General features: G+C 33.5%; 3 protein-coding genes across 4 annotated transcripts; 2 read left to right on the forward strand and 1 right to left on the reverse strand.

Annotated features, from left to right (window-relative positions):
• The first annotated feature begins 113 nt into the window (after positions 1–113).
• On the forward strand, positions 114–1,925 carry LOC113871150 (ethylene-responsive transcription factor RAP2-6-like). Its single transcript, XM_027507987.1, has 2 exons — positions 114–774; positions 1,143–1,925. Exons 1-2 carry the CDS (start codon positions 420–422, stop codon positions 1,811–1,813), a joined length of 1,026 nt encoding a protein of 341 aa, XP_027363788.1. The 5' UTR covers positions 114–419; the 3' UTR covers positions 1,814–1,925.
• LOC113871148 (ubiquitin carboxyl-terminal hydrolase 27) lies at positions 302–19,730 on the forward strand. Its single transcript, XM_027507983.1, is given in 12 exon segments — positions 302–311; positions 15,113–15,578; positions 15,673–15,790; positions 16,215–16,315; positions 16,398–16,628; positions 17,230–17,304; positions 17,369–17,380; positions 17,382–17,546; positions 17,682–17,819; positions 17,923–17,985; positions 18,124–18,465; positions 18,916–19,730. Coding segments are annotated over 11 exon segments (1,734 nt in total). The 5' UTR covers positions 302–311; positions 15,113–15,362; the 3' UTR covers positions 19,189–19,730.
• LOC113871149 (26S proteasome non-ATPase regulatory subunit 12 homolog A) lies at positions 4,834–13,669 on the reverse strand. Of its 2 annotated transcripts, none has more exons than XM_027507986.1 (12): positions 13,589–13,669; positions 13,120–13,314; positions 12,598–12,705; positions 12,388–12,492; positions 12,235–12,291; positions 11,941–12,137; positions 6,812–6,911; positions 6,603–6,715; positions 6,350–6,500; positions 6,143–6,220; positions 5,555–5,804; positions 4,834–5,354 (listed from the first exon to the last, which is right to left on the reverse strand). In XM_027507986.1, exons 1-11 carry the CDS (start codon positions 13,589–13,591, stop codon positions 5,586–5,588), a joined length of 1,326 nt encoding a protein of 441 aa, XP_027363787.1. In that variant the 5' UTR covers positions 13,592–13,669; the 3' UTR covers positions 4,834–5,354; positions 5,555–5,585. The 2 variants fall into 2 exon arrangements, with proteins under 2 accessions (XP_027363787.1, XP_027363786.1); XM_027507985.1 differs by having other exon boundaries at positions 4,836–5,399; positions 13,589–13,664.
• Positions 19,731–21,010: the final 1,280 nt, after the last annotated feature.

Here is a 21,010-nt window from a genome sequence, read left to right on the forward strand (position 1 = left end):
AAAAGGTCAAGTTGGTTCTCTCCACACAAACGCCACCGAATTTCAGCATTCACACTTCAGCACTTTTGACCCATCAGTATTATTAATCAATCCTTTAGATCCATGCTATGTTTGCTACATCAACGTTGGGATCATAGTTTTGTGAAACATGTTATAGAAGGGCATGCAAAGAGAACTAAGTAGTCAAATATTTCTAAGTGGTTATACATTTATTACTGTTGCATTTATTTTCAGATAGTTCGTGTTCAAGTTCTTAAGTCGAACAGCGACGACTATTCATGGCGGCTATAATCATTTTGAACTCTTCCATCGTGCGTGTGTGAAAAAGGTTCATTCTTGGGTGTTTATTAAAGTGGGTTTTGAAGGGTCTGCATGCAGCTAACAAGTGCTGAAGTTAGGGCCATGGTGGGTTGAATTATATGTGTATGTCAAAGGTGGCGAATCATAGAGAAAAGGAAAACGAGGTTGACTTTGATGAAGAGAACTATCACACGTTGTCAATGCCAATGATGTTTCAAGGTCTGAATAGAGAGATGGAGATGTCAGCCATGATCTCGGCTTTGACCCATGTTGTACGTGGAGAGGAACATGGCACGGTTCTTCATCAGAATATGGACCATAGTTCAATTGGTGAAGGTGGTGGTGGTGGTGCTTCTGTGACACCAAACTTGCCTTCTGTTTCAACTACACAATCTTCTCCTCCTTCATCTAATGGTGGCAGCTCTGCTCTCAAGAGAAGAAGAGCAAGTGATGCATCCCCTTCTATTCCCACAAGTAAGTAATCTGAATTTTTTAATGTGAATCATTAGGGAATGAAAATGAAGTGTTATTTTAATACGTGTGGCTGCTAATTTTTTGACGTAGCTAGAAAATAAGCATGAACTTATAAAGAACAAACAAAAATCAAGGTTAGGTAGGATCTTAAACAGTACAGACATCTTAATATAATATTAATTTTATGGTAAACAAATATAATCCACACTCATGTTTCTTTAATTTTATAATATTTGAAGTAATACAAGAAAATTTAGCCAAGGAACCTATTTCTTTTACTCTTGTTCTGTATTAGTGAATTTTAAACTGAGAAGTGGAAACAAAAACTTTTTTTTTTTTTAAGTTTAATTTAATTTTATGCAATCCAGGAGCAGAAAGTTCAAGCAACAAGACCAGCACAATAACAGCAAAAACAACAACAGAAACAAGCCAAATGGAAAATACAATGTATGAATACAGAACAGAGAACATGAGAGAGGAAGTGCAACCAAGTAGAAAATACAGAGGAGTGCGACAGAGGCCATGGGGGAAGTGGGCTGCAGAGATAAGAGACCCGTTCAAAGCAACAAGAGTGTGGTTAGGAACATTTGATACAGCTGAAGCAGCAGCTAGAGCATATGATCAAGCTTCATTGCGTTTCAGAGGCAACAAAGCAAAACTTAACTTCCCTGAAAATGTTAGGCTAAGACAACCTCAACTCAATCCACAACCAACCCATTTCACCATTTCCAATTCTAGGAGTACCCTTTTGTCCATTCCATCTAACACTGATCCAATAGTTCACACTGAACCTCTTCACACTTCTCAGGGTTCACGTGGCTCAAACAACTTTTATGAATATTCTATGCATGTTCCCATGAGCCTATATGATCAGATAACTATGCCATCTACTGTGGCTTCCCATCTTCAATCTTCATCGTCTTCATCAGCTTCATATTCTTCTTCTTCAACCATGACTTCTCCGCAGGCACCTTCTGTTTATCCTACACAGTTACCTGCATGGTCTTCTTCTGGTTATAGCTCTTCTCCCTCTGGATGATTTGCACTTGTACGACTAGTTTGTCAATCTTTTCATTATTTTTTTATGATGATGTTAGTTGAAATTGAATTATTATGCTTTTTTATTTTTTTAAACCCCTCTCGTTCATTTTCTGTAAATCTGATAAGATAATTTTTTTCTAAATTGAATTTGAAATTTTCTCGTTTAAATTTTGGAGAATTGTGAAAGCATTATGGTTAAAAAATTAATTTATATTCGAGAATAATTTTTTAAAGAGTTTTACTATTTAATTTTAAAAGTGTATGTGATAAACTGTTAGTTGATTTTAGTATTGGAAAATCAATCAATGAAAATTACACATTTTAATGTAATTCATAATTAAGATTAATTTGAACGCAACTCTTAATTATATTTAATAATTTAAAATTACTTTTGACAGAATTAATTTTATTCAACTGTCATGTCTTTAGTAGTTGAAATGATGGGATGAAGTTTTTTGAAATGAAAATAATAAATATATTTTTAAAAAGTTTATGAATCACATTTAAAAAAATAATTAAGCATACAATATAATCATTTTTAAAAATTTATTCGTAGTAGCTTCGTAATCAAATCTTTTACCAAAGAATTTAACTAAACGCATTCAATTATTCTACATTCCTATTTTATTGAGGTTGCTAATTGACTGCAAGAAATTGCTTCTGAACTACTTATATTTTGCGATCACAGCACGCTGCAACAAATTAGTACTAGTCTGGATTACAATTTGTAAATTTATTTTAAATATTTATTTATTTAAACTATAGGTTTCCTCGACAAGAGGGAATTATGCATATCACATTTCAATAGTTTAGTATTAGAATGGATTTTGCTTTGTCAACTGATTTTAAATGAATTTTTATATTTTTACTAGAGATAATCTTATTTGAGTTAAAAACATCCATAGTAACGTATAGTTGATTTTTTAAGATTTTTTTCCATACATAATGTTTGAACTCAAAATCTTATTCCAGGAGATCAAGTATATACCACTTGAACTAATCTTCACTGATATTTTTTTAAATGAATATGACCTAAAAGTGAATTTCAGTAGATAGATTTATGTTTGAAAAATATATTTGAAAAGTAATGTGAGACAATGAATGTTATTTAAATGATATTGACAAAAATTACTTTTAAATATATAATTACTATGCTAATAAGAATATGCTTCATATTTGATCTTGTTAAATTAGCATTACAACATTAAGATATTTTAGTCGTTTATACATGATTTTATTTAATGTAAAAGTAAGAAATCGTTGCTTTTATCTTAAAGAGACCAAAATAAAGTTTGAAACCCAAGGTTGATTTTCCTACTAAATTAAAGAGGGTTTGACGTTTCCTACGCTAAACGATATATACGTTTTTTTCCAAGATCACACTTGAGGTGTGAAAAGTAGATTTAAACGGTAACATTGAAGGATTGAATATTTTTTAGATTTTTAAAATCAATTGTCACAAATAAAATTAATTTCAAAGATACTAAATGTTACAAAAGCCATTTCATAAACAAATGATTTTGGGAGGTGTTCTTGTTCATGTTTTCTCGGCTTGTTCAATGTTCAGTATAGTTTGGTTGGTTGGTTAGAGGTTTTCATTTAAACTCTTGATGGTGAACAACGTAAACAATTGTTTAAAAATGTTGTGCCGCCTTATGAAGTATGAACCACCCGAAAATAAATAAATAAAGGTTGAGCCCCACTTTGAAAATACACTGTGTCGTGACGTACCCCGCAGAAGCTCCAGGCGTGTTATAGCGGTCCAATAATTTGACAGAAACGTTCAGATGTTGAATATCATTTTATATCTTAACATGAGCAACGATAGCAATATAATTTTTAACGTATTTTTGTAATATTTTTTTAATGACTAAAATTCATTAAAAATTATAACAAAAAATGTGAACTGTACTATTTCTTATTTTTAAATTAATATTTTTTAATTTTATAATAAATTTTAGTTAATAATAAAAAATATCTTGACATTGCCCTGCTATGTAAGCAACATTTAGTTTAGTTAGACTTTATAACAAGGAAAATTGACAGCCTGAATGGAGAAAGGCTAGATTCGCCGAAAAGTTGTTTATTTAACAACCACATAGAAAAACACACTATCATACTTTTCATAAAAGTTTCTAGAGAAGAAACAAATGATGATACATTGAAGTGAGGTCCAAGAGACTTTCAATTTAAAGATGACTTGCGTCTTAGCAAAGTAATTTCAATTTATTGCTTTGAAGTTTACTTCAAGCGAGGAATTGAAGGCAAACTTACACCACACGATTACAATTAAATATTAACTCAATGACGTGCTAAACGCCAGGGAAAAGACGATGTTGTGCAAGCAAAAGTTACGATTTTTGAAGCAATAGAAATTGCTGTGTTCAAGACTAACAACCGAACGACTTAAATATACTTTCATCGTTTTACGTTTGTCTCAAATAACGGAGTAATTATGGTTTTTACCCATAAAATTTATCTAGATCCTTTTAATTTAATTAATTATTTAATCACTATAAAAATTACACAATTTGATCTTAAGAATATAATCCTTTTTTCCCAGAAACAATATATTAAGATACTATAAAGTATTAACTTTTGCTTGCTACACATTAATTAGTTAAAAGTGCTAAAAATAATAATTCGTAAAAAGTAAAAATTATATTTTAACAAAAAAATTTGTTAATACTAAATCCAAATTGTATAATTTTTATATACACTAAATACTTAATTTAACAAATCCTTTTCCATAAAATAATTACACCAGATCTATTTCAATAATCATCTTTAACCCCCTGCAGCACTCGAATCGTCGTCATTCACTACTAGAGTCAATGCACGATGGTAAAACCCCCCGAGTTCTCAACGTCATATAACCAATCGTCTCGCGACGACCATCAAGCCCACAAACTAAAAAGATCACTACAAGGTTCGAAGTTGCTTTGGGTACTTATAGATTGGCGAGTTTGGTAGGGAAATCGGAGGATAATTTTTCGTTTCTAAACCGATTAAATCATAAGATGTCTATAAAAATAAAGTGATGTTCTAGATACATAATATCTCATTAAAAGAAAATCTCAAATAAGGAAAATGTTAACTTAAAAATTTGCCTCTCCTTCTTTTCCCTCAAAGCTCCATCTGACGTGGCCTTGAGAGACTCCAACTTTATGTACTAAAATAATAGATGATTGCATGCACCTCGCAAATTAACATGGAAGGAAAATAACATGACACGTCCAATTGCACAAGAAAATGAAATAGCGAATAAAAGGTACAATAGAAAATTCAACCAGCCAAAAGAATATAAATGAGTAAGCACTCAATTTCTAGCCACTGCTACAATCAAGATCGTTTAGGACCCTGTCATAAATCAGTGGTAAGGTATGTACCAGTAGTATACAACAATGCTACTTCCAGTTCTAAGATGCATATATCCAGCTCTACCCTGAACGCATGAATGACAATATAAAATGAAAAAAGGATCATCGTTTAATGCAATTCCTCACCAACTCAGTCGGTAACATTTCAAAAGAACAATCCTGAAAAGGAAATTTCAGTACAATCACATCAATATTGAGATGCCCTTGCAATTGCCAGAAACAAGCATTATGATAAAATAGAAAATACAGATGTAAACACACATAATTTTACCGTTTTCCATAAACCAGACTTCAGTTCCCTTGTCTCCAATTCTCTCTTAAAACAATGGTAATAAGAAAATTTGAGAGGCAAGCTTTACCTATGACTGTAACTGCAGATATGGACCGACATTAAACCTTCAAAGCAGCTTTATGAACCATGGTTTCCTTGTGTATTTGATGACAACTCTTCTCCACAAGATCAAGCAGTTTCTCCAAGTTTGCTGCCCATGAGTTAAGAATATCATTGCTATCCTTTGCTATTTGGAAACAGACTATTCCCATTGGCCGATCAATCTTTGCCACCAGCGCCTTAGAAACAACCATATCTGAGAGATGCTTCTCAGCTTCCTGATTTATGTAAAAAGAAGTACTTAGGATCATCGCACTAAAAAAAAAATAACATTTTAAGAAGAAAATGAAATAAGTTCAGTTACAACATCCATATTAACATGCAGCTCCACAATAAACAATAAAAAGAAAAGTAAACCACTTGAGGTGGCAAGTGAACTACAGCAGCACACCAAAATAAACAGAACCCACCAAACCCCTAAATCATAGGTTTTTCTTTGAAACACCAAAATCCAGTGACAGACTAGGAAGTCTGCCCACGCACCATTTAAAAATGTTACCACAGTAACGCACTAACAGGCTTAAAAAAGCACACAACTTGAACTAGCATTACAAACCTGCACACTGAGACACAAAAGCTCCGCAAGTCTCTTCAATGTAATTCTTGCGTAGTATTTTGACACAACGAGAATATTCTGAAAGGTAACAAAGATACTCCATATTAATGCTCACATAAGAAGGGTGAAACAGTGCATATCTTGTGATACCAACCAACTAAATGGAAGGGATGATAAGAAAGAAATATATTGGCATCAGTTATTTACATGTTCAATTATTCTTTGCCTCAGATCTTCTGCTGCTTTTTCACCTAAAGATTTCCCAGAAGTCTTCTCATTCTCAAACACGTTCTTATATGTATCCCAAAGAGCTGTCCATTGGATAACTTCCATGGTGACCAGCTGTTTCAAAAGTAGCCTAGGCACACCAGTAACAGATACACAACATCACAAGGAGATCCTAAATAAAATATTTGAACACAACCAAGAAGATGTGGGGATAAAAATTAGGATGACATACTTGAAGTTTGGAATCTCAGATAGATTCTTATCCTCCAAGGTGGAATTGAGAAGGCTTGACTGCATTGGATCATGTGGGGATAGAACCAAGTACCAACATATTTTCCTCAGGATCTACATGTAAAGATGATATTCAGAAAAGCATATTATTATATAACAACGTAATCTCACTGTAGCAGAGAAAGCAAAAAGAGAAATAGGATAGATTACTGGAATCCACTTGGCAGGGTTTTCTTTGACAGATGGAATCTCATATATTGCCTTGTAGCAACGGCAAATTTCAAGATAATCATTATTATGGGAATAATACCTTAAAACATAAACAGAAACCAACATCAGACAATCAAGATATTAAGACCAGCAGTAAGAATTGACACAGATAAGTAGTTGAAAATTATGTAGCATGAAGGTAAATAAACAAACAGTCATCTATATCATTCCAGATTACTGAAAGTGATACAGAACCATTGCACCAAATTAAGTAAGCAGTGGGCAATTTACTGGGTACAATAAAATCAACTATGAAAATTTCCATACGCATTATCATAGTCACATTTTACAAGCCATTCCCCAAGCACATAAACGCAATATAAAATAATTTTCGAATACAGAAATGAACTAGGTCTAGAACTCAACTTAATAACAGCATGACTGACTGAATGACAATTAATAAATAAAGCATTCTCAATAATAGTTATGAATCTTCTATATGGAATCAAAAGGTTTTAACAAAAAAAGAGTCACCTTTGCAGTAGAACACATTTACAGGTGACATATTTGTCATTCTTAAAATAAAAGTTAAAGTGCAAAAAACAAGGAATCTTAATGTCAGGAAGGATAACTGTAACCTTGCATGCCATTTACTTTAAACTCATTTTATATATCTAATGTCTGCTAGTTCACTTGATTTTAATAATCTTGATTCATACAACTCTAAGCAGCACACAAAGTTTCCACCAAGTCAGAATATTTGAACTAAATAAATGCACAACAAAATGCTTGACTTCAAGATTGTAAGAAATGGGGTGAATCAGTTAAAAAAGAAAGCAATGGAAATTTGATTTGATTGAAAAAAAAATTTGATAAAAATTGAGAATGACTGTCAGAGAATTGGACAAATTTAATGGGAACTAAAATAGCTAGTTACAATCATTTAATTTGGTTCTGAGAGGAAAATTATGCTTCTCACAGTGGCAAAAAATAGTTAAGATTAATCACAATTCCATTCGTAAAGTTTCAAATAAACTACCCAGGGTAAAATATCTCCTTATTACTATATTTAGGGCTCGTTTGTTTGAGCATTTTTCTTTTTGAAAAATAGATGTTTTTTTAATATCATATTTAAAAAAGAATTCTTACAGCAAACTATAAAATACTTTTTGTTTGGATATATCATGTGATAAGTGAAAGTAAGATAATTTATTTCAGTTGGATTGTCTAAAAATCATTTTTTGAAGTACAATAAAAAAATGTTATTTGCAGATGCAGTAGTTGGTTTTATATTTGAAATAATCAATTTTTGGAAACAAAAAGGAAAAGCAAAAGTTAACTAGAAAATAACTTATAACCATAAGCTTTAAAATTCTGCTTATGATAAGAAAAGCTTTTTTCAACTTTGATTATTTTACCAAACACACAAGAATTTTTAAAAAGGGTTTTCTCCTTAAAAAATCCCACTTCCCAAAAGATAATCCTATCCAAATATGTTAATAAGCTAAAAATAGCCAGTTATGAGTTCCCTATAGTGGTGCAGAGCAGCCAACCCCAAAATCACAAGGATGGGTTGCAGGATTGACACTATTTTGAAGTTGTTATACATAGTAAATAATGAAAAATGTCAACACAAACAAAAGTCCCATGAACTGAATTAATGCAATTAAAAGTGGTAAACTTTATTGGAAAAGAAATTATTTATTACATCGAGAATAAAAAAGTGTAATGTTTATATTCCAATAAAAACTTGTTACTTTAAAAAACTTAAAATCAGTTCTAAGGATTGATGTTAACAAAACTGTTAAAAAATTTATACAACACATTAACAGTCTATAATAATAATAAATACTCAAAAAGTCATTCATAACTAATAATCCAAACCCATAAATTTGAAGCCAAAACATGTTAATAACAACAGAAGTTAAGAAATCAAATAACTTTAAGCCTCTAAAGGAGAACAGAGAGATGCATCACAAAGAGAGCAGAACAAAATGGGAAGAACAGAGATGGGGGTGCTGGAAAGTTGGAAACAACACTGGAAATTATTCCAGAGAAGTGGATATGGTAGAAACAACTTGTATTGACCAGAAACAGAGTAGAAAGTTCACAGGAAATGGTTGCAGTGTTGTTGTCCACGTATTTATCTATCATGGATAACAGTGCATAGCAAAACTGAGCCCAAAAACACTTTCGCCAGATGTTTGCTATTTTAACATCCTTTACAGAGATATAAAAATGGACAAAACTTAAGTGTTGATTGGTAGGTGCTACTAGTGTTGTTTATCAATTAAAATTAGAATTTCATTTAAGTAAAAGGTTCACATTTAATATTATTGCAAATTACTGAGTTAAAACTCAAATTGTGATTAGTAAACAACATTAACAATACCTAAATTTTGTCTACATAAGATATACATATGTACATAATTACATATATAATGCCCTCAAATTCATAATTCATAGTATATGCATAATTATCAACAAAAAAATCAGAGGACCCTTGTGCAAATTATCCAAGTAAATAACAACAAATGTGAAGGAAACAAAATATATTAAGTCTTTTGAAAACATTCCAAATGTTTCCCCAATCTAATCAACAGATAACAGAACAGAGATAGTAGTGCAGAACTGCAGAATACAAAGATGGGAGATGGATATCACAGGAAAAGCCACCAAAGAAAGTTGCACAACAGAAAAAGCAGAACAGAGATGAGAAAAGAAAGGTAGTGTCAAATAGAGTGAGCACAACAGCAACATAAAAAATCTCATAACAGTATCATTTATAGGGCAAGAAGAAATCAACTTATTTCTCTACAGTGGCACAACAACAACATAAAAAACCCACAAGATCTGAGACAGGCAAAGGCTGTTCCACTTCCCCACGCACCATTATCACCTGCTATTGATAACTATGGTTTTTCAGGTTTGTTCTTTACAGAAACAATGAATTTTGTGGCCTAAACCCTTCATTTCAAATGAAGACTTAAGTCCCAAAAGTACCCTGAAAGGTAGGTTAAGCATTCCACAAGAACAGCAGCCGCAATTTACAGCTGTGACCCCTGCTGCTACATGAAAACACACTGGTACAAGTTGGGAATAACAGCTGCAGGCTGCTCCATTGCTATAAACAACAAAAGAAAAAGTAGGCCTTGATTCCTTCGGAAAAACATTTTACATTTTCATACTGTTTTCACAAAAAACTACAAAAAAACAATTTTTTTTCCATTTTCCCCCTATTTTTAAGGATTTCTGTAGAAAATTGCAAAATCAAGATTCGATTGTTTGTTTCCTATAAAAATGTTTGAAAATAGGAAATAAAATATAACAAGTATGCTTTTATGTCCTTATTTATGATGATATCACAAACTCTTTTTTTCTAGTTTTTAAGCTTAAGTAAAGTGCATTTATTTAATATCACTGTCATAAGGTGTCCAGCTAGCTTACGGGAGATTCAACACATCTACCTCCCTCATTTGGTCAAAAAGCTATGCAATCAATGCTGAGAGTCTGAGACTAAAGTACTCATAAAGAAATTCCTTGCAACCTGCCCCATATTTTAAACTTGACAATGGTAGGAAAGGATTTGAAACTCAGACAAATATTTACAAATCACAAGCCTGTATCCACAAACACTCCAGATTTTATCTCTAAATTTTCAGAGGAAAACCATGCACCAAAAAAGGTTATGAAGATGGATCCCGTCATAAAACACAATATAGAAATGTAAACAAACCAGCAATTGAAATTTTAATGATCTCCAAGTCTACCTAATCATAAATGCATTGCAAACTAATACCCATTTAAAGTAAAGTATTCTATATCCACTCTCCCATTTACAGCTTGATATTTAGTAACAAGACTGATTTTAATTAGAACCATGTCTTACTATTAGGCAAACTAAAACTGACTGAAAGTACTCCACATCCACTGTCTTCCATTTACGGCTCAATATTTAGTAACAAGACTGATTTAATTAGAATTATGCCTTATTATTAGGCATCTCAAATGCACATATTGGAACCACTCACAACATTTTTTTTATTTTCATAATTTAGGTTGACAACAAAAGCATATTCCCAAATGCTACCAAAACGGAAAAGCCCAAATGCCAGGATAATTTTCAGCAATTAATTGATGTGGATTTATGTCAAACAACAGGAAAGAGACACCAAACATATAAAGCTAAGCCTCAATATTATAAATCATAGTAGTTAATAGTGGTCATAGTGGCTGCTATCGTGGAGGTGCAAAGTGGAGTGACAGGGTGCTGATATCCTGTCGTGTTGAGTTTCAATGTAGAGGCCGCTGCGCCAAAAATCGTGGCCATCGCAGCGGCTTTTTCATTTCCTAGGTCAAATCCCACTTTACCCTTTCTTTCTAAATGTTGGACAATTTTTAAGAGGGGTAATCTTGGGATTTCACCCCTTTTTTACATTTATGGTATCTTCTCCCTGGTCGAGCCTTAACATTTCCTCCCTTTCTGTTTTTCTTGTGCGACATGCTTTCGCTTCCTCTTGCTTCTCTGGTGCATCATCGAAAGCACCATTTTCCGACCAACTTCTTGTCATCTTCTTTGGCGATATGTTTTGACTTGACCCAGACATTTCTAGTCATTTTTATTTCCAGTTGTCTTCTTCATCTTCGGCGAATTTTCCAATGTAACCCAATCTTTTTCCAATGACTGAACACTCTGTTTTCTACTTACCTTCGCTGTTTATTATGGATTTCCTTCTCTGTTATGTTCCAAATTTAAAGGCCTAATACAAAAGCAATGACTGCTCCCCCAATCAGTCACAGGGAGATACCTCTGGTTTCTTTATTATGTTGTTATTAACATTCAAACATGTGTTACGCCTTCAAACTTTTACTTTTGATCATTAATTATGCATGTCTTTAATTTGTGTATCAATTTTATATTTTTCAGCATATATATGTGCAACTTAATTTATATTAGGTAGATTTAAAACTTCAGAATAGCAATCATCCTGCTATACGCTATCCTACTATTAGCATTTTTGGTGTGGGTCACTCCCCTTCGTTATCCAGGATCGACTATTATGTTAGAAACTATTTCAAGATAGAGAAAAAAAAAATAAACAGACAATAGACAGTTCAGATTCAATTACCGAATCATTAGTTCATAATAGATCTCCTTCAACTCCAGCAAAGAAGGTATATCTGCAGGAGGCTCTTCAACAACATTATCACCTTCCTTAGGCTTTTTCTTTTCCTTAGATGTATCAGCATCAAATACTCTTGGACTAATTTTTCTTGACAGTATCTGTGCACGAACATAATCTTGACGGTCTAGGCACAAACGAACCTACACAATTTGGTGTAGAAGATTCTCAAATGAGCAACTCAATTGTAACACAAAAAATTAATGGCATACCATAAACAAAGAGAAGAACGACTCATACTTGTTCGAGAATGAACGCAATTTTCTCAGTTTTTGCCATGGCACCAAAAGTTTCCACCTGTTGACATTAGCCATAAATAAACTGAAAACAAATTAGTTACATCCAAAAGCCAAAGATATCAATAAACGATTGAAATGAGACATTCCCACTGACCGCAATTTCTTGCATCAAATCAGCAGCTTCAGCTATAAGCCCTTGTTCTTCCTTGATCTTTGCAAGTTTCTTGATCAATCGAGCTCTCTCGATTTCCACATATATCTAACAAATGATGCAACACATAAACATAAATCATGCTTCTAATAAGATGGACAATGCTATACTTCTTTAAATTGGAAACAGTAAGTTCAAACTCCACATTCTCACCTTCCCTGCAGATACACTGTTCAGCGTTTTTATGAGTTCTATACGAGTTTCAACATCTGGTGTCTCATCGATGTATTGCATAGCCTGCTGGACCATAGCTGTTACAGCCTGTGAGCATCCAATATTCCAATAGACTCGTTAATAACATACAACACCACATTCCATGTACCATTGACAAAAACAACTATACAACATCTCGACTAAACTCCTGCCATTGAAGAGCAACACATGTGTTCCTTAGATATCCAACTCACATATAACTCTACATGATAGGCAAGTAACAATTCTGATTGAAAACAGTGAAGTCAAAATCAATGAAAATAAAAAAGACCTATACTCTCACCCTGATTTACAAATCGTTTGTAAGCAAACACTAAACAATTTCCATTCTAAATGAACAAACAACCACCATTTTTTTTAAGTGAACTAAAACCCTAAACATCTTTGCACAGAGCGATTCACGTAACCTATTAGGTTTCTCCGCATAATAAATAAACAAACATAATTATGTTCAGTGAGTACTTGTTTAAGCTGTCCACGTCGTTTGGACAAAACGACAATCTGGTCATTGAGGATTTTCCAGGCTCGCGCTTCGAAGCAGAGTTGCAAAATGTCAGTGACGGCCTTCCTGGTACCGGCGACGTCACCGGCGAGTCTCATCTGCTTCTCTACGTTCAGCAATTGCTCTATCGCCGCGTCTAAATTCCCCGTATTCGCCTACGCAATATTTCAGAAGAACCGTTAGTTCCAATGATCGGAATCGCTGAATTTCAGTTCAGAGAAAATAAAAATAAAAAACCCTATGGCAGATGTTATTAGCAGAGTGAAGAGAAAGGGAAAAAAAAAAAAAACAATTATTATGCAAAACTGGTAGCGGAAGTGACGGAAAAAAATAGTAGAAAACGCATGCAGCAAGAAATCATAGAGATCTGGAATGAGTTCGATCGATGAATGAATAGAGTGAAGGGGCAAACAGCATGAAGGAGGGTACCATGGTTGGGTTGTGGGCGAGAGAGAGATCTCCGAAGGAGTCGTCAATTATTGAAAATTGAAAATGGAAGGAAAAGTGAAAGTGAATAGAAAAGAGGGTGAAGAAAACAATGGACGCTACTTTTATACCACAAGCCCACCTAGGCCCAACAATCTTAGCAGCCTTGCCCAATCGGGCTTCGTTAGTTTCATAAGCAGCAAGGCTTCTGGACCAAACTACAAAACTTTATTTTTTGTTTATAAAAAAATGATGTGTATATAACCATGACAAGAAAATGTGTCTATTAATAAATAAATATTTTCAGAAGAAAATTGTGAAAAATGTGCATACCTTAAAAAAACAAAACAACGCGCCATTGGGGGAGTTGGAAGTTGACTAGTAAGATAATCTATATAAAGCATGTCAATAAATACTGCAAAACAATCCTCTCCATTTACGGTCTTATGCAAGACAAATTTAAGCTAATAGGGTAGATTTAGCGAGGCAAAATTGAGTTGTTTTTGTGTATTTAACAGTGAAATGTGACACGTTTATAGCTCAAGTGAAAAATAATTAACTATGAAAATAGATCACAAAAATTTACCTAATTGAAAAGAAAGTTAATTATGTCTCGATAATACGTCATCATTATATTTTATATAGCACGTTTAAATGATATTTATTATGTTATGCCTTTAATTGTCGAGCGGTAATAGAAATGAAATTAATTGACAATTTCAAACATTAAAAATTAATATGTTATTGTACTTATTTTATAAATCATTTTAAATTATAATAGAACAATAGAGACAATATGTAAGTTTTTTTTTTATAATTCTATAATTTTTTACATTAATTAATCCTTTTCTTAAGTTAAAGATTAGAGACTGAGTGTCTCAAAGTTTAAAAGGATTTAAGACTAATTCTATTTTAAAACAATATGAAAATATTAAATTAATATACCATGCTCCAAAATAAAGAGGATCACCCTATCACAAACCCAACAAGGCCCATGGAAACAAAAGAAAGTGTGAAAAATGATCATATGCATCTGGATCAAAAAATAAGAACGAGCAATGCTTAAACATTAGGCTAGAGAAGCAACAAGAACCCATAAAAAAAAAAAAAAAAACCCATAAACGTCTCAAGCCTCATAACTGAACCATTCAAATTTAATTTGACCCAAAACATAAATAAATGAAATTTATTTCACATTTAAAAAATAATTCACAATTGGAAGTAAAATATTTCATTTTAACTTATCAAGTTATAAAAAAAATTTAATCTCCATTTTTTAAAGTTACCTTTTAATTTAATGTTTTGTTAGTAATTTATATAAAAAAGTATTATTTAAAAAACTCATGGATTAAATAAATTATCTGCAAAGCAAAAAATTAAAGTCTGGTTCATAAATTAAATTAATTTTGTTGTACAATTGAAAATAAGATTGATAAGATTTATAATTTAAGAACATTTAATAACAATAAAAAAGAAGGCTAATTTCATATTCTATAGGTCCCGTCTCTCTCCCCCAAGCAGCAGTAGAAGCAACTGAAACTTGAAGGGTTCCACAAACAACAAACCCTTTTCCATTTTCTTTTTCATTTCGAGAAAATGAAAAACGAGTTCAGAAGAATCTTTCTACCTCCGAGTCCGAAATATCCATAAAGTCGGAGGAGCAACAACACCACGGAAACCGAGCAGCGTTGGAACTGTTATTTAACTTCTCACTTCAACAAGTGTTTGGTTCCTCAAACAACCCCTCATTTATAAACTCGCGCTATACGAATTTGAAATGAGGTTGAACGAGAACGCTATGAATTGGATTGGCGTAACAGTTGGTGGCCTCGTTGGCATAGTTGGTGCCATATTCGCACTCAGAGATTCCAAAATGGCGATTCCGTTTACCTTGTCATGGTCCTTTGGTAGAGACAATAGCTTCCAGAAATCGCTGTTGGTTCCCGGTTTACAAAACCTACACAACAACTGTTTCCTCAACGTCGTTTTGCAGGTAAGGTTTCGCTATGGATTTCTATGCTTTTTTTGTTGGACAGAATCGTTATTGTTATTTCTCTGTTACATGCGGTGAGTTGAAATCGTTGCAGGCTCTCGCTAGCTGTTCTTGCTTTAAGAGTTTTCTTTGCAGCGTGATTGGAGAGTGCGGGACTAAGGAGGTGGATGAAAACATGCCCCTTGCAATTTCTTTGGCTGCTTTAGTGGAAGGTTCTGGCGCTTTATTGAGTCTGTTTGTGTTTCGTTTTGCAATTAGCATTTTGAATTACTTGATGCAATGGAGTTCCCTTTAGGAGTTGTGCTTAATGAAAATTATGGTTATTAGTCGATCTGTCGGGGTTCATTAAGGGCATGCTTGCGAGTAAAATTTTCAAGTGGAACGGAAGAGAGGACAATTTAATTTTTTTTCAGATTAAGAGATAAATATAATGTTTATAATAAAAATGAAAGGTTGAGACACTAAGTTTATGATAATCTATCATTTTATTTATTTCATTTGTATGAAATTATAGATGAAAAATTTGCCCTTCCTACACTTTTCTTCCAAAACCCTACTACCAAAAATACCCTAAAACAAATTATGAAATTTATTAAGCACTGCTGCACTGGTGAGTTTAGTGTTCTGTATGTGCAGAGCTGAGTTCAGTTAGTGCAGAAACGGTTATACTGAGTCCACAAAAAGTGATGATTGCCATGTCCAATTACATTCCAAACTTTAATCTGACTAGCCAGCAGGTATAATCCTCTTGATTTAGTAACTGAATCATGCTTTTGTTCTCTGTCTCACTCTCATTCTTGTTTAGTTTTTGTCTTGTAGGATGCTGCTGAAGCGTTTCTTCATCTGTTATGCTCTTTGAGAGAAGAATTTGGAGGTTGTTATGCTCCAAAGATGAGTTCTTTAGCAGACATTTTTGCTTCTAATAATAGAATTCTTACTCCAATACATAGGGAATGGCTGAGTGAGCAGGAGAGATGGCAGCAGCTCTTCCTTGGACCTTTTGATGGGATTCTTAGCAGCTGCCTAACCTGTCAAAGCTGTTCATCCCAGGTACACAAGGCTTTTCTCTTTGGAATGTAATAAACTTTTCCCAGTAATTGCACATATGCTGCATGGTCCTTATTTCTAATATTGGACTGCATTCATTGAAAACTATCACTTAACAATTATGCATCTAAGAAAAAACTCAAATTTGGTTCTACCTATGTATGACTTTTGATTTTCTGGCATTTTAGCATTAACATGTTGAGACAGTGAATGCTAAATGGAAATGCTGTAAAGGATAAATTTTGAGGCCACGATGTTAGCTGACTTAGCCCAGTAGTTTGCTGGACTTATTGTTGCCTGCAGGTTCTGAAATGCTAAAGTCACTTAATTACTCCAAACATGCAATCCAAAATACTAATTACCTGATAGTGTAATTTTTGGTTGGTCCAGGTCTGTGGTCTGTGTGTTGATGTTAATTGCTTTTCTTTGATCATGATAGGCTGGTGTTGGATATTTAGTTGTTGATTACAGTTAACTGTACATAAACATTTACTTTGGTATATAGCATTCCTCTTTAGATATTTTCAGTTTTAAGTGTGATAATGTTTCTTTGTACAAGCCATGTACTGTTATTATTTTTCAACTAAATGTTTGTTCACTGCAGATCTCAATTAATTTTGAACATTTTGATTGTTTGCCTCTTTCACCTCTGCTTAGTGATAGTTCCACCATGACCATAGTAAGTTTAAAGAATTCTTGTCGCTTATACTTTAGTTTCAATGATATTGCTTTGACAATTGAAGTGCTGTATGCCTCCGTGGCATCCTGATTGTTACATGTGACATGTTACAGAGAGTTGGTTGTACACTGGTGGATTGCCTGAAACAGTTCATTGCTGCTGAACATGTTGAAAATTATCACTGCAGCCACTGTTGGCATAATGCTGCAATCAAGTATCTCTCTGTAATGGAAGGAAGTGAGGTTGTCCCTGAGTGAATCTTTTATTTATTTTGAGATGGATAAGGGCAGCTTAGATATGCATAGACGTTGGTTGCTGAATCTAGCAATTGATTGTTATTTATGGTGCTATGTGATTTTTGTGCTGTTGTTGCTCAGGTAGAACTTGAAAAGCTAAGGAGATGTTCTGACCATGAAATCTGTGATTGTCGAAAAATGAATAATCTTGAGAAACTACCCTGGTCAAATAGGTTTTCACATACTTTGAAGCAGCTAAGTATTGCTCGGTGTCCAAGGGTATGCACACACACATTCTGATTTGGCATCTCTAATTTTCTCAAGAATCTGTTCTTTTGCATTTCAATGTCTCAAATACTGAAACATGATTATCTGGATGCAGATTTTATGCATCCAATTGAAAAGAGTTCATATGAATTATTTTGGAGAGCTAGTCAAACTGCAGGTACTTGAATCTCTGACATATTGGATCTGTCTATATTTTTTTTGAAGTCCCCTCCCAAACAAAAGTTCCCCAGAGCAGTATATGAGTATTCATTGAATTTCACAGAAGATTTTTTTTGTCATGATGATGGTGATGCAGGGCCATATTTCTTTTCCATTGATTTTGGATGTGTTGTCATTCACGACAACTAGGCTGGGACTAAAGATACAGGAGGTAGACGTACAGAGTTTCCCATTAAATCTGAAGTATAACAAAAGAAACACTTTGCCAAATCATTATATTCTGCAATCTGAGATGAGAAGTTTGAAATCCAGTAGCATTTATGGAGCATCAAAGGAACAGATGTATTCAGATGATCTAATTGACAGTGGATTAGACTCCTCTACAAGTGGACAGACACTTCGTAGTGAAGCTGTATTTCCCTGCTCTGGCTCTTCCAAAAGCATTCACTTAGACACACATATGCAATGCACTGACAAGGTTGGTTTATAGTGATGCATTTAGTTTATAGTGAAGTTATAAATCCTATATCCTCATAGGCTTCATATATCAATCTGTCTGTGACTTTACTTGTCAAGTATGAACTATAATTTTATTTCCTCTCTAGGTAATTTATCTCATGCCATGATTGTAAACAAGAATTTTCATGGCAAGCCAGTGTTTTTCATCAGATTGTGCTAAAATCAAACCCAAAGCATTCTACTAATTAATTAGGAGGATAATGCTACTATATAAAGTGAGTTCATTGGACCTTTAATGTATCCTTTCTACTCTCCTTTGCGGCTATGCCCAACACTTGTTGCAGTGCTTGTTGAACATGAAATGAATTTTTTTTTTCTGGAATAATTTTAAAAATGGAAGGAGGGTAATATGATAGTGACTGGTAGTGGAAGTTCGTTTTAACTTCTATCTATGTTTTGCTTTATATAGGTGGATGGTTCTTGTAATTTAGTTTCTCAAGAAACCTGTTTGTATCAACTTGTTTCTGTTGTGGAACACTTTGGAAGAGCTGGAAGCGGGCATTACACTGTTTACAGATGTGAGAGAGTGGAGCCCTCAGAAGCTGGCTCTGATGATTACTCCAATCAAACTCCAATGCACTGGTTTTGTGTTTCAGATTCTCAAGTGCAGGCTGCTTCAGAGGAAGATGTTCTTTCCAGTGAGGCCAGCTTACTTTTCTATGAGAGAATTCCAGAGAACTGAAAAAAATCCTTGGAAATTCTTGTTTCAAGAAGTGCATTGGTTGACATGTTCAGAGTCACGAGACTTCGAAAGTCCATGGTGTGGCATTCTTAGACCAGAAGCGGTATAAGAACATGTGGAAGCCGTTCCAAAATGCTAGACAAGGTTCAGTACACTGAAAAAAGAACAGCCACGTTTGAGCTTTTGAGAAGGGTAATTACAATGAAGGTATAAACAATCACCAGGAATGGTTATTCGGTTCTTTTTGTGTACTCAGAATGGTTATTCACTTGTCCCCTTGTTGTAGTTATACCCATCAAAAGCTCTTTAAAGTATCCCTAAAAAGTGATTGTCCCAACCGCTACAGTTGCAGCGGAAAGCTTAAGCTTATGTTAAAACTTGAAAGGGTGGTTGACCGGGAGCCATGCGTAGGGAATGTGGTTTTCAGTGCTGGGATTATTGCTGTCTGCTGAATGTTCGTTGTCCTTACCGTTCCCTAGAAATGCCTGCGATAAATTACCCCTTTGACCAATTATTTTATGGAAAATGCTTACTACCACATTAAGAAATTAAAAGTAATATTTTTCATTAAAAGATATAACAATACAAATATCCTGTAATTTTGTATTCTTACATAATTTTTAATAAAAATAATTATTTATTGAATTTTTATCTAGAATTTTAAGGACATTAGTGAGCAAAACTCTTATCGTATAACTGCGTGTCAGCCTTCATCGAAATTTTGGGAGTTATGAATTTTCAAGGCATTGATTAGAACTTAGTAGAATAAAGCGTACTTAAGTATTATATCTGAAACACTGTAAAATTATAGATTTCAAGTTAAGGGCACTAACATGCTAGTGGATAAAGAAAGTTATGAACTATGTTGCCTGTGATGGAGTTGATTGCGCCATTCAATTTCAGTATTACATTTAGTAATTAAATAAAAAAAGATTTTACAGTTTTATTATGTCAAAAAATGTTTTAGACTACAATTTCATTTATGATTAATGGCCGATATATATATAAGTTGATTGCGCCATTCAATTTCAGTATTACATTTAGTAATTAAATAAAAAAAGATTTTACAGTTTTATGATGTCAAAAAATATTTTAGACTACAATTTCATTTATGAATAATGGCCGATATATATATATATATATATATATTGGTGATATATTAAATTTCAGTTAATCTTGTGTGGTCTATTTGGGTATGTAAACATTATGGGTTTGGATCTTGGATGTGCCTACCTGGTCCGTCAATTCACATAATTAATCTGGGTCTCGTTAAGACGGCAGCATGTTTCTTATAGGTCTCTTGTCTGAATATGATCTTCCTATGCTAGCGTTTGGTTGCGGGACAAAGACATGGAGGTATGCGTATCATATTTGGTTAGTGTCTCGCTAGAGAGACAAAGACACAAAGGACATAGGGGATACAAATTCGAAGGACACTAATGTACTTCCAAAAAAAAGAGACACTAGTGTCTCAGCTCGACACAGAGGGTAAATTTGTAAAAAAAGAAACACTAGTATCTCTGTCTTTATTGTCTCTGTCTCTAGTGTCCAGGAACGGTAACCAAACGCTGCCTATAAATGAGAAGAAATGAGTAAAAAAGTCAAATCCTAGATAGATTGTCTCCCCTGCAATTACCTTATTATAAATAAAGGACTCAGATATATAGTCTTTTATTTACTCATTCTCTTTTTTTTATGTGAATCCGAACTTGAGCATTGGAAATGCATTTGCAAAATATTAGGAATTCTTAGCATCATATTTAGGCTTGCAGTGAGAAATATTATTCTTGTAAAAGTTGGTCTTTTTGGAATCAAATAAAAC

Source organism: Abrus precatorius, unplaced genomic scaffold (assembly GCF_003935025.1).
Source record: "Abrus precatorius isolate BTA unplaced genomic scaffold, Abrus_2018 Scaffold7, whole genome shotgun sequence".
NCBI classification, from domain to species: domain Eukaryota; kingdom Viridiplantae; phylum Streptophyta; class Magnoliopsida; order Fabales; family Fabaceae; genus Abrus; species Abrus precatorius.